Source organism: Artemia sp. Qi Xiang Cuo, chromosome 15 (assembly GCF_049724085.1).
Source record: "Artemia sp. Qi Xiang Cuo chromosome 15, ASM4972408v1, whole genome shotgun sequence".
Lineage (NCBI taxonomy): Eukaryota > Metazoa > Arthropoda > Branchiopoda > Anostraca > Artemiidae > Artemia > Artemia sp. Qi Xiang Cuo.
The window spans coordinates 53,973,080-53,988,434 of NC_142808.1; the positions used below are offsets into that span (position 1 = coordinate 53,973,080).

At 34.9% G+C, this 15,355-nt stretch overlaps 1 protein-coding gene across 1 annotated transcript; it reads right to left on the reverse strand.

Moving 5' to 3' along the window:
• Window positions 1–5,019: 5,019 nt before the first annotated feature.
• On the reverse strand, window positions 5,020–13,269 carry LOC148943857 (uncharacterized). Its single transcript, XM_089100938.1, has 3 exons — window positions 13,059–13,269; window positions 6,624–8,263; window positions 5,020–6,041 (listed from the first exon to the last, which is right to left on the reverse strand). The coding sequence occupies exons 2-3, from the start codon at window positions 8,226–8,228 to the stop codon at window positions 5,481–5,483; spliced, it is 2,166 nt and encodes a 721-aa protein (XP_088957064.1). The 5' UTR covers window positions 8,229–8,263; window positions 13,059–13,269; the 3' UTR covers window positions 5,020–5,480.
• Window positions 13,270–15,355: the final 2,086 nt, after the last annotated feature.

The window sequence follows — 15,355 nt, forward strand, 5'->3', positions numbered from 1 at the left end:
GTGGGACGTGATTGTTTCTTACTAGATTGCTAGCTACCGCTGCAACCGGATGTGCCAGCAGTGTTCACTTATATATATATATATATATATATATATATATATATATATATATATATATATATATATATATATATATATATATATATATATATATATATAAGTGAACACTGCTGGCACATTCGGGTTGCAGCGGTAGCTAGCAATCTAGTAAGAAACAATCACGTCCCACAGTAAAAAAAAAAAAGCCCTTAATTCATGAAATTAGAGTCAGATTAATATACACAATATACTATTAGAATCGCCTTGTCCGAAATCCCTACGTAGAAAACTTACAGCTCCTTGGCTTGAATATATATATATATATATATATATATATATATATATATATATATATATATATATATATATATATATATGCACTATTGTTCAGTTATCTAAGTAAATGTAACCGTTTTCTTTTATGCATGTAAATGTACGTTCTGTTCTATATGTAATTGCACCAGTGTTCAGTTTTGTATGTAAATATTCCTGTGTTAAGTTCTATGTTTACATCACAGTTCATATAATTATCCAGTAAGCTTATCGCAGATCATTTCTGGTCTTCGTTCTCGGTGCGAACAAAAAGCTCCTCCCACTTCTTTCTGCATTAGCGGGTTAGTGTGTTGACTCAATGAGAAATGGTTACAACGTGCATTATTCGTAATTGCGAAAGCAGAAAAAAACTTGGTGAACCAGCCAAGTGGTTTGCAAGTGTCCCATCTCACAGGTATGACTTAATTTATATACAAATTATGACTTAATCTATTATTTACATACAGTGGACTCAAATGATTAGCCTATGTAGGGTTTTGTAAAAAAGGAGGCGGGGGGTTGATGAAATTTGTGAAAATAAGGAATTTTTTTCTTCTAATAACTGGTGGAATTAGGCGTGATGGTTTCAGGGGCAGATCCAGGATTTTTTTAGGGGAGGGGGGCGCAAAATAGGTTGATCCGACAAACTTACGTTAGGAGCAAGTTTAATTAATGCGAACTTGCCTTAATTAGGTAAATTACACTACTTTACGGGGGTAACCCTCGCCCCCCCCTCTGGATCCGCAACTGGATAGTTTATCATTTTTTTTTCACGTCGTGAAAAATTTTTTTTCACAGCCCACTATATATACATTCATATAAATTTATTTGCAGTTTTACCGCCATACAAATTATTCTCCTTTCCTTTTTTATTCTTTAATAATAATTTCTGGCCGTTTTGAGTTTGAATTATTGTAGGCTTCTATTTCTACTGATCTTAAGTTTAATATGGCCTTTACTTTTCTTTAAAAAAAACTTTCTTTTTCGTAAAGTTTTCGTAGTGTATATAAATATATATATATATATATATATATATATATATATATATATATATATATATATATATATATTTATATCGGCGCGTACAAACAGCTCCTCTCATTTGATCTGTCATCAGCGGTCCAATTACCCTGGAACACGTATTTTGGCAGAAACTTTCTCAAAATGCCTTTGAAACCAACTTGAGACTTCGAAACCTATTTTTAATTCATAAAAACATCTAATAATAACATTACACTACTAACTACCAATTTTCATGCATGTATTGGAATAAATTAATTTAAAATTAGTTTCTTCAAAATTAGTATTCCAACGTTGAAGCCAAGTTTCGCGTCCAAGAGAAATCTGACTTGTCTACCCGTGAAAAGATCTGAAACCGCTTATGTTTCTATCTGCAAAAACGTTCTCCGGAGCACTCGCACCCCGGTCCGGGTTTCTATAATGGGTGAGATAGGGAATGATCATACTGGATAATTATGTGATCTGTGGTTTACATCTACCAGTGTTAATTTCTTTTTGTAAGAATATTAGTTTTCAGTTCTATATATAAATATTTTAGTGTTCAGTTCTATATGAAAATGTACAGTTGCTCAGTTCTGTATGTAAAAAAAGAAATTTTTTCAAAGATAATTACAAACACGGAAAAACCTATGGCTTTTTCTCAGTTTGAATAGTAAAAGACAAATCACAGTGAATCAGGCAAAAAAATCAAACAACTCAAACTCTAAACCTCCTGCTTGGAAGGAATCCCATAGCCATTGTACTGCAGTGACTGCTAGTAAAGAACTTATTATTGCGTTTGACATAATTCTATTCACTAAAAAAAGGCACCAGATGCGGTAATACTTCCAATTGTTTTAAGAGTTCACCTCAATTCTCAAATTATAGACTCTGGTTCAAGAACAAGTAGCTATCATCGCATTTGACCCCATGCAAGAATTAAACTTGGTGGCACTCCCTTCAACTTACAATACGTTATCAGCAACATTAGCAATATATTAACTTTGGACTTGGAATATAAAAGACTGAGGTCATTTACTTTTAAATGCTCCCCTTCGAGTGTTTCTTCTAGTTATCACATAGAGGAGGATATCATCTATCGCTATTTTTATTGACCTAGCATTAAAATACCTAAATGAAAATATATTTCTACCTGAGATCCTGTTTATTTGTGCCCTTGGCTGTAGATAAAATTCAACTCAGTCGCTACTATCTAGATTAGTCGGTTCTACAGAGGCACATATTATTATGACTGATACCCTACCCTTTTTAGAGATAAAATGAGCAACTAGCATTCTATCATTAACAATTATATATCTAACTATATCCTCATCCTCAAGACCATATCCTGCGAAGGGATTGCGGTTAGGGGTTTAAACTACCCCCTTCCAAAATTTTTGTCCGACTCTTAAAAAAGAAAAAAACGTGTCAACAAATTTTTTATACCTTTTTTTTGTCTTTTGTGCCCCCCCCCCCCCCCGAACAAAATCCTGGCTACTGCTTGTGCAGCATTATATGTAATTTTACAATAAAACTGGGATCAAACCACAGGAGTTGCTCGAATTAAATCAATGGTCATAGAGTACTATTACAAAAGAAAACAGTTGCATACAGTGCAAACAGTTCCTTAGCAAGTTTATACTTCAAACGTGAGAAGAAGCCTTCGGCTTCTTATTAGCTTAATATAGTAAAGAACGAGCCCTAGTGGCGACTGACAGCATCATATAGTTTTAGCTATACTGTCATTTATGGTTGTAATATACGATTATGACGTCATTCATCTACTTGTTTGCGAAGATACAGTTTTATTTACCAAATTTGCTCTTTAACCAATTTAATATAAACTTCTCTATACACGAAAATCTTCAATTTTTCCACATAAGTATGACAAGTGTGAAAACGAAATTGCCATACTTATGTATATAAAAATGACGTTACTCACATACTTTTTTTTTTCAAAAATTAAGGCTCTTAACAAATGTTCTCAAACTTCTGACCCATCTAGATCATTTTTTAGGCTAGAACTTCTCAGGGTGCCTTTTTTCTCGAAAAAACATGCAGCCATTTTCGAGAAAAAATACATACATAAATATACAATTAGTGATCGTTCATAAAGATAGTATATACTAACATAGGCAGCGCAATAATACTGCCTAAGTAAAGAACGATGTTGGCACAATGCATTATTTATTTATTATTTGGATTGTTTAAGACTAGGTTATTTTGTACAGAAGGAGTTATTATAAACACTTCGAAAGGGGCTCATTCGATTGGAAATTGAGAGACTAGTGCCCTTTTTAATAGTGGGAAGTGTTTGGAGGTCAAACAGCCTCCCCCCAAGCCCATCATTTCCCCAAACACACCAAACAGCCTGGGTTTGTGTTCAGCTGGATTTGTGTTACATTTCCAAACGTTTTGCAATATATAGATGTGGCTGGACAGCTAGAAGAAAAAAAAGTCTAAGGCATGCGTGCTTTTATAGAGGAGAGTTACAAAATTTTTAGTCGAATTAAAAGTATAAGACATTGTATTTATCCCTTTTTTTACCATAGGCAATTTCTACATAGGATTCTTAGGAGAAGGGTTAAAAGGCTCTTGAATGTCCTCAACTGACAAAAATACCTTATTACATATAAACAGCAATACGGAGGAAAAGACTAAATTTCTGTTCATATGAATAATTATCTTCATTTTTGAGGATTTCCCGAACCGAAATTCCATTGAAAACATATTATTAATGACCATTTCAACAAAACTACTGTCTATCTAAAATTTAGAGGAGACATTCAAATTTTTTCCGGAACTTTAATTACGACACACCATTTTAATCGTGAACCAGGAAAACAGAAAACGCAGGAAAGCACCATTCATTTTACAGTTATTGATATACACAATCTCCAAGCAAGAAATCAGGGAAGAAAAGTATAAGAAACATAATGCTATATTTTTAACCATAAACAAAAAGAATATAAAACACAGTAAAAGCCTTTGAGTTTTTACTGGAGGGAAAAGGCTACAGGCTTCTATTTTCCTTCAGCTTTCATGGACAGGTATTTTTTATCATTTTTTTTTCGTTTATAGTTTTAAATTATAAAAAAATGGTAATATATTTTTAGGTAAATTAAAAGTACAGAAACATTTCATTGTTCCCTATTTTCGAACTACTTACGTAATTCTTACTTAGAAATAACATGGAAAGCATTCAAATGACATTGAATGTCCTCAACGGATAGAAATTTCGTCACTATTATTACAAGTAAATAGCTTTACCACTTCATCAATGTTCACGTTCCCATCACCTTTGATCGAATTGTCCCGATTTTTCCAGTTATACGAGATTTGTTTTTTTGTCATAACGAGAGCTAATATGAAGGTAAATTTTTCTAGTACAATCTTTCGTCTTACCACATAGCTTACATTTAAACAGATTGTGGGTGGGATGCACAAACTACTCATGGGCTATCAGGTTTTTATTGTAGTTTTACCTCTTACCGCAAACTCGCAACTGAAAGGGTAAGGATTTAGGTAGGAACATGTTGGTCGAAATAAGCAGACACAGAGAATGTTTAAATCATAAATCATGAAAAAATAAATAGACATGAATAAAATGTAGACAAGTTAATTAAAAAATTATATGTGAAACAGTGGGGTCAAACCATGCACCCAATTAAAATCAATCAACTAAACCCATACAAGTAATTATATTAATTTTGAATAATATATGAAAATGGGTAAATAAAACCAAAATAAATCTTCTACTTCTGGACAAGAAATACAACCAGATTTTCTAAAACCAAATTTCTCGTATAACAAAAAGAATGAGCCAATCACAAGTTCTAAACAACCAGGCTAAATTCTAGGACTTGTACATAAGACAAAATCAACGAAATCCTTGCATTTCATGACCTAGAACAACAAGAGGATATATACCGCAAAATAGAACAAAAATAGACGCACTATACTTATTTTAAAACAATATCCAGATCTGTAACTTTTCACTTAAAGTGTAACTATTGTTCATCCTTTTTTATCAGTTTCAGTTTAACAGGTTATCACTTTTTGGCCAAATATAAAGAACAAAAGAAGTCTTTTTTACTCATTTTACTTCAAACTAATACCATGATCAATTCCTACTTAGAAGGCTTATGGCAAGAGTTAAAATGTTCCTGAATTTTCTCAACTGATTCAAACTCCTCGTTACAAATATTACATATAAATAGATTTTCAGAATTCGTATTTCCATCTACCTCAATGGATTTGTCTTGGTTTTTCAACTTTTTATGAGATTTGTAATTTTTTATAGAAGCACGAGAGTTTATGTGTACATCAACTTTCCTAATAGTATCATAAGTCTTACTACACAGTTTACACCTAAATGGATTGCAACTGGGATGCACAAGCTGCACATGGGCAACCAAATTTTTCTTATAGTTGAAATTCTTGCTGCAGAACTCGCAGCTGAAAGGATTAGGATTTGCATGTAAAGCCACATGTTGATCACGATAAGCAGACACAGCGAATGTTTCGTTACATATGTTACAGCTGTACTTTTTCTCTCTGAATTTCTTTTCTTTTGGATTGCTCATATGGACTTTCTTATGGTTTTTTAGATTAGCTCTTGAGCCAAAACGCAAGTCGCACATCGTGCATTTATAAGGTTTATTACCAGTGTGAATATTTACATGATCATCCTTCTTATCTTTGTTCATAAATTTTTTGCTACAAAATTCACAGCTAAATTTTTTATCCCTGTGATGTTTCATATGGTTTCTTAAACCCCCTATTTGAGCAAAGCTATGGTTGCATATCTTGCATTCATACGGTTTTTCTCCCGTGTGGATCCTCATATGTTCAGTAAATTGGTATTGTGAGTAGCACTTTCTTCGACAGATTCCACACTCAAGTGCTTTCCCCTCAGTGTGTCTTTTCATATGCATTGAGTAAATCTGCTTTGTTAACAATTTTGAGTTACATATTTCACACTCAAACAATTTTTCTGGTCTTTGTCCGCTCTCTTGTGTAGCATACTTTTTCAAATGCTGATTCAAAAGAGAAATGCTAAAAAAAATTCTTTCCGCACTTGTCGCACGTGAAATTCTTATCGCCAGTATGTCTTTGTATATACATTTTAAGGTCAATGTCTCTAAGAAAACCTAAGCCACTTTTGGATTCCTCATATGGACTTTCTTATGGTTTTTTAGATTAGCTCTGAAACCAAAACGCAAGTCGCACATCGTGCATTTATAAGGTTTATTACCAGTGTGAATATTTACATGATCATTCTTGGTCCGTTTATCCTTAAATGTTTTGCTACAAAATTCACAGCTATATGGTCTTGTATCACTGTGAGATTTTATATGGTTTCTTAAAACCCTTATTTGACCAAAGCTATGGTTGCATATCTTGCATTCATACGGTTTTTCTCCCGTATGGATCCTCAAATGTTCAGTCAATTGGTATTTTGAAAAGCACTTTCTTCGACAGATTCCACACTCAAGTGCTGTTCCCTCAGTGTGTCTTTTCATATGAAAAGAGTAAATCTGCTTCGTTAACAATTTTGTGTTACATATTTCACACTCAAACAATTTTTCTGGTCTCTGTCCACTCTCTTCTGTAGTATGCTTTTTCAAATGCCGATTCAAATCAGACATACAATAGAAATTATTTCCGCATTTGTTACATGTGAAATTTTTGTCACCTGTATGTCTTTGCATATGCATTTTAAGGACATTGTCTCTATAAAAACTTAAACCACATATATTACACAAGTATTTTCTACCCGTAACATGCATCCGCAGGTGACGTAAGAGTGATTTACGTTTGACATATGTCTTTTTGCAAATGCCGCACTCATTCAAATTACTTTCCCTAACGATGTTATTTATTACCGGTTCTGAATTACTTGAAGGTTCAGCATCTGAATTTTCTGATGGTTGTACAGCAGATGCAATTTCTGTCTTTTCGCTTGCTTCCATCTTTTCGTGCATTTTCAAATGATTAAGTAATTCGGAAGGCAAAGCAAAGAAACTAGTGCACATGTTACATCTAATGCACAAGTTGCAAGTTTCCTCCCTGTGGGTGACTAAATGAATATAAAGATGATGTTCTTTTTTGAATTGAATTTTTGAATTTGAAGCATGACAAAAGGGACACTGTAACATTTCATTTTCATTGTTTGATTTATAAATTTCCGGCTGAGGTTGAAATAACAGATCGGGAGAAAAAGATTTATTGTGAATATTACAAAAATGAGTTTCTCTATGTTCTGGGTTGCATCTCAAGTGCCGTAAAAGACCTTGGCGGTACTTATAAGTTGAACCACATGTAGCACATTTATTTAAATTATCGTGGGTCAAACCTCTATGATTTGTAGACACTTGATCATTTGCAGATTTTCCATTGAGTGCCGTCAGAGGCAGAACCTGAGTGTGCCGTCGCATATGATTTAAAAATGATTTACGAATGGTATATGTCCTTTTGCAGATAGTGCACTCATAAGAACTATCTCTTGTTCCATTTTGAGTTTCGAAACTACAATCAAGATTACGCCTTTTCTTGGATTCTGAACGGTAAAACTGACATTGCTGAATTTCTATTTCATCATGACCTTTCATATGCTTTGATAGTGAAATTCGGAGGGAAAAGGATTCACTGCAAATTTTGCAAAGGTGAGTGTTTTCTGAAGACTTTATACTCAGCTTTTTTCTAAGCCTAAGTGACATTTCGTTCGAACGTGAACCAAAGGATTCCAATGTCACTTCCTCAGGCTGTGATAGTCTTTCACCACTTGACCGATTTATCGCCTTGCTATGACTAATAGAGCTCTTTGGAGGCATCATTCCTGGAATTTTTTCGGGGTCAGATTCGTCAGAGGACATCAGTTCATAAGCTTATTCACTGTATCTATCCATTTCTAAAAAAGAAGAAGAAACTAAAGACATGAATATTATGAGAAATAATATGGGTGCTCTAAGTCAATTTCACTGAAAAATAGTCGTCTACCTAAAGTCGGTACCAACAAACATTCAGTTTCGGGATTAGGAGTTTGACGATTAATCTAACTTCCGAAGCTGCCAAATTACCCAAATAGTATTTTCTTAAAATTTGTTAAAAATTATTAGAGACCGTGGAATGTGTCAATAGTTAAAAACGGCAGCCACAGGAAAGTTCAAAATAAAGAATTTCTTGAATTGTTAAGCAAAGGGTTGTTTTTAATGATGAATTTGACGAACTGATGAATGGATGATTGTTTTGAGTTTGGTTTGTTTTGGTGTTTTTTTTTGGGAGCTGAAAAATCTCTTCTTAGTTAAGTTGTCCAAGTAGTAGCATTATGTTTGTAGGCATGAATATATAATGAGTCAGAGGTTATAGGCTTGAGATTGTCTGTGCAGGATTGAAACTCTTATTGAAGAAGAGAATCACCAAGCATGGATGACCATGTTGTGACCAAGATAGGCAAAGGATTTTACAAAGCCTTTATTCACCTGAAGATACCAAGGACTTGTTGCCGTCCGGTTCCAAGCCTGCTTAAGCACTTCGTGTAGACTTGAGAAAGTGTGTTATTCCCAGTCCTGCACTGGTTCTGGGACCATTACTTTTCCTGAGGAAAAAATAGCCTCAATGATTTAAAAAATATAAAAATTGTAACTTTCAAAGCTACGATTTAAAAAATCAACTTTCGTATACACATTTTGTTTGATGAACACAGGCGATTTAAACGGGAATTATTAGGAGTTTCCGAAACCCATATCCCAGAGGTTGGAAACATGAAACTAGATGATATAGCATTTATACACTCAGGCAGGAGGGATGGGATACATAGGCTGGGAATAGGGCTCATGATGAATAAGGAGGTTGCCAAGTCTTGTTTAGGTGGAAAAGGTATTAATAATAAAATGCTACTCGCTGATTTTATAACTAAAAAGGGCAGGGTATCAGTCATAGTTGTATATTGCCTAGTTAAACCAACTCATGGAAATAACAATAATTCAGATTAGTTTTACTTACAGCTACTGGAACAGATAGACAGGGTCACAGGTAAAAGCATGATATTTTTAAATTTTATTATTGCGGTTTGATAAAGCAAAATTGGATTATATTGGTTCCTGTTTGTAAATGCGGGCACTTGTTGCTGGTGAATTATCCCTACAAATAGGAAATTAAGTGGTAGGCAAAATGGCCCCATATTATTTTAATATTGTTGGCCCAGATACCCCCTCCCATATTATTTTATTATAGAGCAATTCTATTTATCATTTTATTTGTTTTTAATATCCTTATTTTATCTGCTTAAATTTTTATTTTTGGATGCATGTGACAGGTTACAATAGGACAGGTTATTATTTATTATAATTGTGTTGTATCCGGGTTGCAGCGGTAGCTAGGAACTTAGTAATTTCCAGTCGAATGAGCCCTCCCAAGACATTCTAGGATCACTGGGTCAATATGATCACCCCTGGGAAAAAAACGCAAAATACATACAAACACGCATCCCTGCTCTTTCTTCTGGCAAAAAATACCTAAATTCACATTTTGGCAAATAGGAATTTGAAACCAACATGGTGTGATTTTCATAAAGATTCTATGACTTTTAGGGCCTTTTTCGAAAATCAAGACCTTTTTTTATGACATTCTATGACCTTTTTTTGCAAATCAGGCAAATTTTCTCAGGCTCGTAACTTTTGATGGAAAAGACTAAACTTGTTGAAACTTATATATGTAAAATCAGCATAAAAATCCAATTTTTTTATGTATCTATTGGTATCAAAATTCCATTTTTTTAGAGTTTCAGTTACTATTGAGACAAGTCGCTCTTACTATACAGTTCGTTACCATGAACTATTTGACTACCACTGCAACCCGGTTTACAAACAGGAAAAAGCCTACGGCTTTTTCTTTTTTGGAATAGTAAAAGACGAACCTCAAAGAATCAGGCGGCTAGAATCAGTATTGATTCAGAGTTTAAGGTGAAAACAACTGTCTAGAATTGGATATTATTAGTTGTCAAATCAGTAAGCTCTTTTGGGGAGTTTAAATCCCTGCGAAGCTAGTCAGATTTCACAATAACTGGCAAAGGATTATAGTTTGTGACCTGAATAAGAATATTTCTCAGCTTTTCGATAATCGAAGGATAATCCTATGGTAATAGTTGTCAAATTATTTTGACTGATTATTTATTTATACAATCTTTGCTAATAAACGAGCAGAAGAGGGGAGGTTTTTTTTTCAGCAAGCGTCGTCATACCTGCCGGAGGTGGCGTCCCTTAAACTGCGGGAAATAGATAGCAGGAGCCTATGCTTCCCTTACTTATTAACATTTCAGTCAGCGTTGAGCATTTTTAGTGCACAACGAAACGGCTGAGGTGCAATGAGTGCGGTAGCGGGTAAACTGAAGTACTATTATTGCCCAATTCTGAATTTCGCTCAGCGAAGTATTGTGAAGACGGAAATTATTAAAGAGACAATTATATCTACGGCAGTGAAATTCTATAAAAAAGATTCGATTACTCAAGCCCACAAGTTTTCGCTTGAGAATGTGGAAGATGACGTAATGAAGGAAAGACAATAGCTCGTGGGACTATGATGGGCGATATATGCGAGGCTTTGAAAACTCTGGAGTCTCGAGGTAATTTCAATATTTGATTCACAATCCTTGACCCGAAAGAGGTGCCTACTATCCCGTTCAATTCTTACACGTCTTTGGCGTGTAAAGTGACCAAATGTTGCGAAAGTTGAATTCATGCATTGATAGGGTTGGGCATATGTTTGACAATAAAGAATGGCTTACTTTTCGTGAGGCAAACCCTGTATCTATAGTGATTAAAATGCCCCCTAAAGAATGTATGGAATCAGCGGTCGGTCAAAAGAAATTCCTCGATGATTTAGCCAGTACCGGGCAAATAGCCAAAGTAGTGACGCCAAATGACACTTTAGTTATATTGCCTCGCAATGCATCCGATTCTCAGCCACTGGTGAAAACTATTAAAGATGGTACGCTCGAAGCAGCAGTCTTGGTGCGCAAAAAGAACTACCTAGCAGTTGCCAGAAATTTGCCGCTGTCCATGACCGATTCCGATTTAAAGCAGCCAACCCCGAAATTTAGTACTTGAACATAATCGCAAAAGGCCCAGGCTTCAAAATCAGTTTCACTGATCAGAGGACCCTGGATGTTATAGTAAAGAACGAACTCTGGTCAATAGTAACTGAGACATTAATCTTGATTGCTGCGGTAGCAGCAACATAGTAAAAGACGGGCACGTGAATGAGGACTATATAAGTTTCATCAAATATCCGGGTTACAGCAGTAGCTAGCAATCCAGGTTGCAGCGGTAGCAAGCAACCTAGTAAGAGACGATCACGTCCAATACTTAGAAATAAAATAACCCAAAACTACTAAAAAAGAGTCAGATCAGAACAAGAAGTACACTATTAGAACTGCCTTGTCCGAAAACACTATATAGGAAAGTCACAATCCCTTGGTTGGAACAACAAAGGAAATATATTGACTTGAAAATAAATAAAAGTGGCTGAAACCACGATATTCAGCAGAAACGGCTTTTTTATCTTTTTTTTCTTTCTTTTTCTACTCAAATAGATCAGCAATGGAACATCGTAGAGAGTTGTTTAATAGCTCATTTTGAAGGAAAATGGTGTGATAAAAACCTCTTGTAATTAAAAAAAATTCTTTAAATTAAATCAATTTTTTACGAAAAACTGCTTTTTTCTATAGTATTTTAAGAGCTTATGTTATTATCGTTATGAATTTGTCACATCTACGTGAATTTATAATTAGCAACAAAATATTTAAAATAAAATCAATAATTTTATCCGGGTTGCAGCGGTAGCTAGCAACCTAGTAGGAGACGATCACGTTCCATAGTAAATAACGAAATAGCCCACAAGTCCTAAAACCAGAGTCCGATCAAAATCCGGGTTGCAGGGGTAGCTAGCAACCAATTAAGAGACGATCACGTCCAATAATAAGAAATAAAATAACCAATAAGTCCTAAAAATAGTCAGACCAAAACAAAAAGAACACAATTAGAACCGCCTTTTCCGAAATATGTATTTTAATTTATGTATGACAAAGCATAGTTACATTATTTTGATTCCTGTTTTTCAATACAGGCAATTGCTGCAGGAGAATAACCCCCTACCAATGAAAGATCTAATAGCGCCTTTTGATCTAATTCAACATATCCCTTAACGTTCCCTAAAGACTTCAACCGGATATCCATATCTATTCGTGAGGTATCACAGATAGACCATTTTGACATCTTGGATATTGACTTCGTCCTATATCCCGCTCAACAAACATTCCCTATTTGAAATTGATATCCTCTGCTGTTCCTGAGATTTTGCAGGTTTACTCTTTGAAAACCGTGATATTGGGTACAAGAAAAACAAATTTGACGGCAACAATTATAAAAGACACTTGATTGCCAACAGCCCCCAATTTTTTATTTATTTATTTTTTTTTTATAGAAAGAATGTTAGGGTCAAAAGAATCAAGTCTCAACGTCACAAAAAATAAATATTGGCAGCTGCTTACAAAATTATTTTAGGAGAAGGTTCCAAAGAAACGGTCTCAAGGAGAGGGAGGGGGAAATTTCACCTCTTTTGGAACCAAGATTTTTTTTTATTTCAACAATATTCACCTTTCTGTGAGCCTCTATGAAAACAAAGATGTTTGTGATTGAATTACATACCTTCATCAGTGGTATCAGCTATATCAGAATCGGAAGATTCAACGTAAATGGTATTCTTCTTCCTTTGTCTAAGATTTGGTATTTCTTGAACATCTGGTGTTGATTGGACTATAGATAGATGCGCTTTTTTTGCTTTCTTTTCATTCGTTTTTGATAGAGAATCAACTTTGAAACCTGGAATTGAAAGATATGATTATTCGTTACGATTATACTTAAAACATCACCGTTACTTAAAACACAATATTTAAATTTACTTTGTACAGTACAATAATGATGTCATTTTTGCCTTTCTTTGCTGTTTCTTGTAAGCACGACCCTTAATAATGAATTGAATCCAAGATCAGAATCGATCCTTCTTTTCGAAATTATTTGTTTCTCTAATGTCCGACACACATCTGTCAATAAGAAAGCCAAAGTTTAATAACAACATAGTTTTTTTAAATTTTGACATCACAAATGTATTTCAGAAATGGTCCTTAAATGGCAGGAAACCCGTTTAAAACGTTTGAACCATCACAAATTTGCATTATTAGCATGAAGACTTATTAGCATTAAGATTAGTTAGAAGACCCCACAAGGCTTAAGTAAAAAGGAAAAAACTTTTATGTAAAATCAAAGAACAAGAAAATTATTTTCAAGTCTACAAATCAACCAGTATGGAATAACTCTGAAAGTCCATGCGCGTGGCACGTGACAAGTCAAGGGTTGTCCCAAAAATTAATTTCTGGCCGACGTTTTTCAAAAACCTGGAGGGTTAAAAAAAGGACTTAGCTACCACACCCACTTACCCGCAAGTATATACCGAGTATACACTCCCAGGTACCCCCTTCCCAGAGTATTTTTAACAGTTAATATAGAAGATGTCACAGAAAGAGTTGAAGAAAAGTATTAAGAGTCACAGTGGAGAATCTTCAACAGGTGCTGATGGAATCCTCTCTAATCTGTATAAAGAATTAATAGGGCCCTTATTGCCAGCTCTATTGAAGTTTGTTCAATGCGGTCTAAGTTTCCTGCAGATGGCCAGCACGGCTGTGGCAAACCAAAAGGCAATAAGTGACATTTTGTAAATTTTACAGGAGACACGAAAAATGATTTAAACAAATAACCCAATTTAAAACTAGGAAAATAAGTTGCTGGAAATCATTTCTTAACGAGAGCAAACGTAATTTTTCGGGCTGAATCACATGGTGCTTTAAAAAATCCAACTTTCCATTTACTTTTGGCACTTTTGTCACTTATCTCCTTTTTTCACGTTTTTCCGGCAGAAAAAATTTAACTTTTGACAATGTTTTCAGCTATTTAACTTTTTTACCGACATTTTTTTTTCTTACTCACTGAATAGATCATGTTGAAAACTACCCTCTGATGCCACCCACGCCTGTGAAAGGCAGAAAGCAGGGGTCAAAATCGCGCAGAAACTTCTCCTATGTATCGTATTCTCAGAACCATAACTTCAACTATTTTAATGTAAAAGAACGTATAAAAGAATTGTTCGGTTATTTGGAAACTGACCAGAAAACAGGAACAACATTTGACTTCAATTAAACTTTTATGAACTCGAAAAAGCAAACATCATTACATTCCATCTTGTTCTTCACAACCCTCAAAAATGAGGTCAGATGCTTTGTCTTCCGTTGCTATCTTTTTCCAGAATTCTCTGGATCTCTGGTCTCTCATGTGTGGTACCAACTTTGTCATGATCTCACCTTTTTTCGAGGCATTTATTCCCCTCGGTTGTTTCAGAGACTTTGGCAATCCTTTACTAAGTTCTTTCTTCGCTGCAACTGTAAGGAAATCGTAAGAGACAAGCTCTTGCTCAAAATCCTCACGATAAACCATAGAGGATTGACCTTTTTTGAACACAACTTCAACTACTTTCTGTAGCAGCACCGGTTGGTTATCTTTCTTCTTTTTGGACTTTTTGTTTTTCCACTCGCAAAAGTCACTGAGACAAAGCTCCCTGACGCGAGAATTTTCCCTGGAATCTTCCATCAGCTTCTTCAAAGCGCCAAAGTCCTCAACATTTCTGTTCTTCCTAATTTTAGCCTCGATAAGTCCATGGAGTCCATCGGCAGACATATGGGTATGACCTCTTGTCAAATACTTGATGGTGATCTTGGCGGGTGCCCAGGGTTAGTTCAAAATCCTCACTAGCATCGAAAATAGAATGTAATCTTGGTTTTGTCCACTACAGTTGTCGGCATAAAATGTGAATTCATCTGTATCCCTATGCTCGTCAATACGTGCATGATAAGCTGAAGAAACTGCGGCTCCGCTTCTTCCGCAATTTGCCTCGT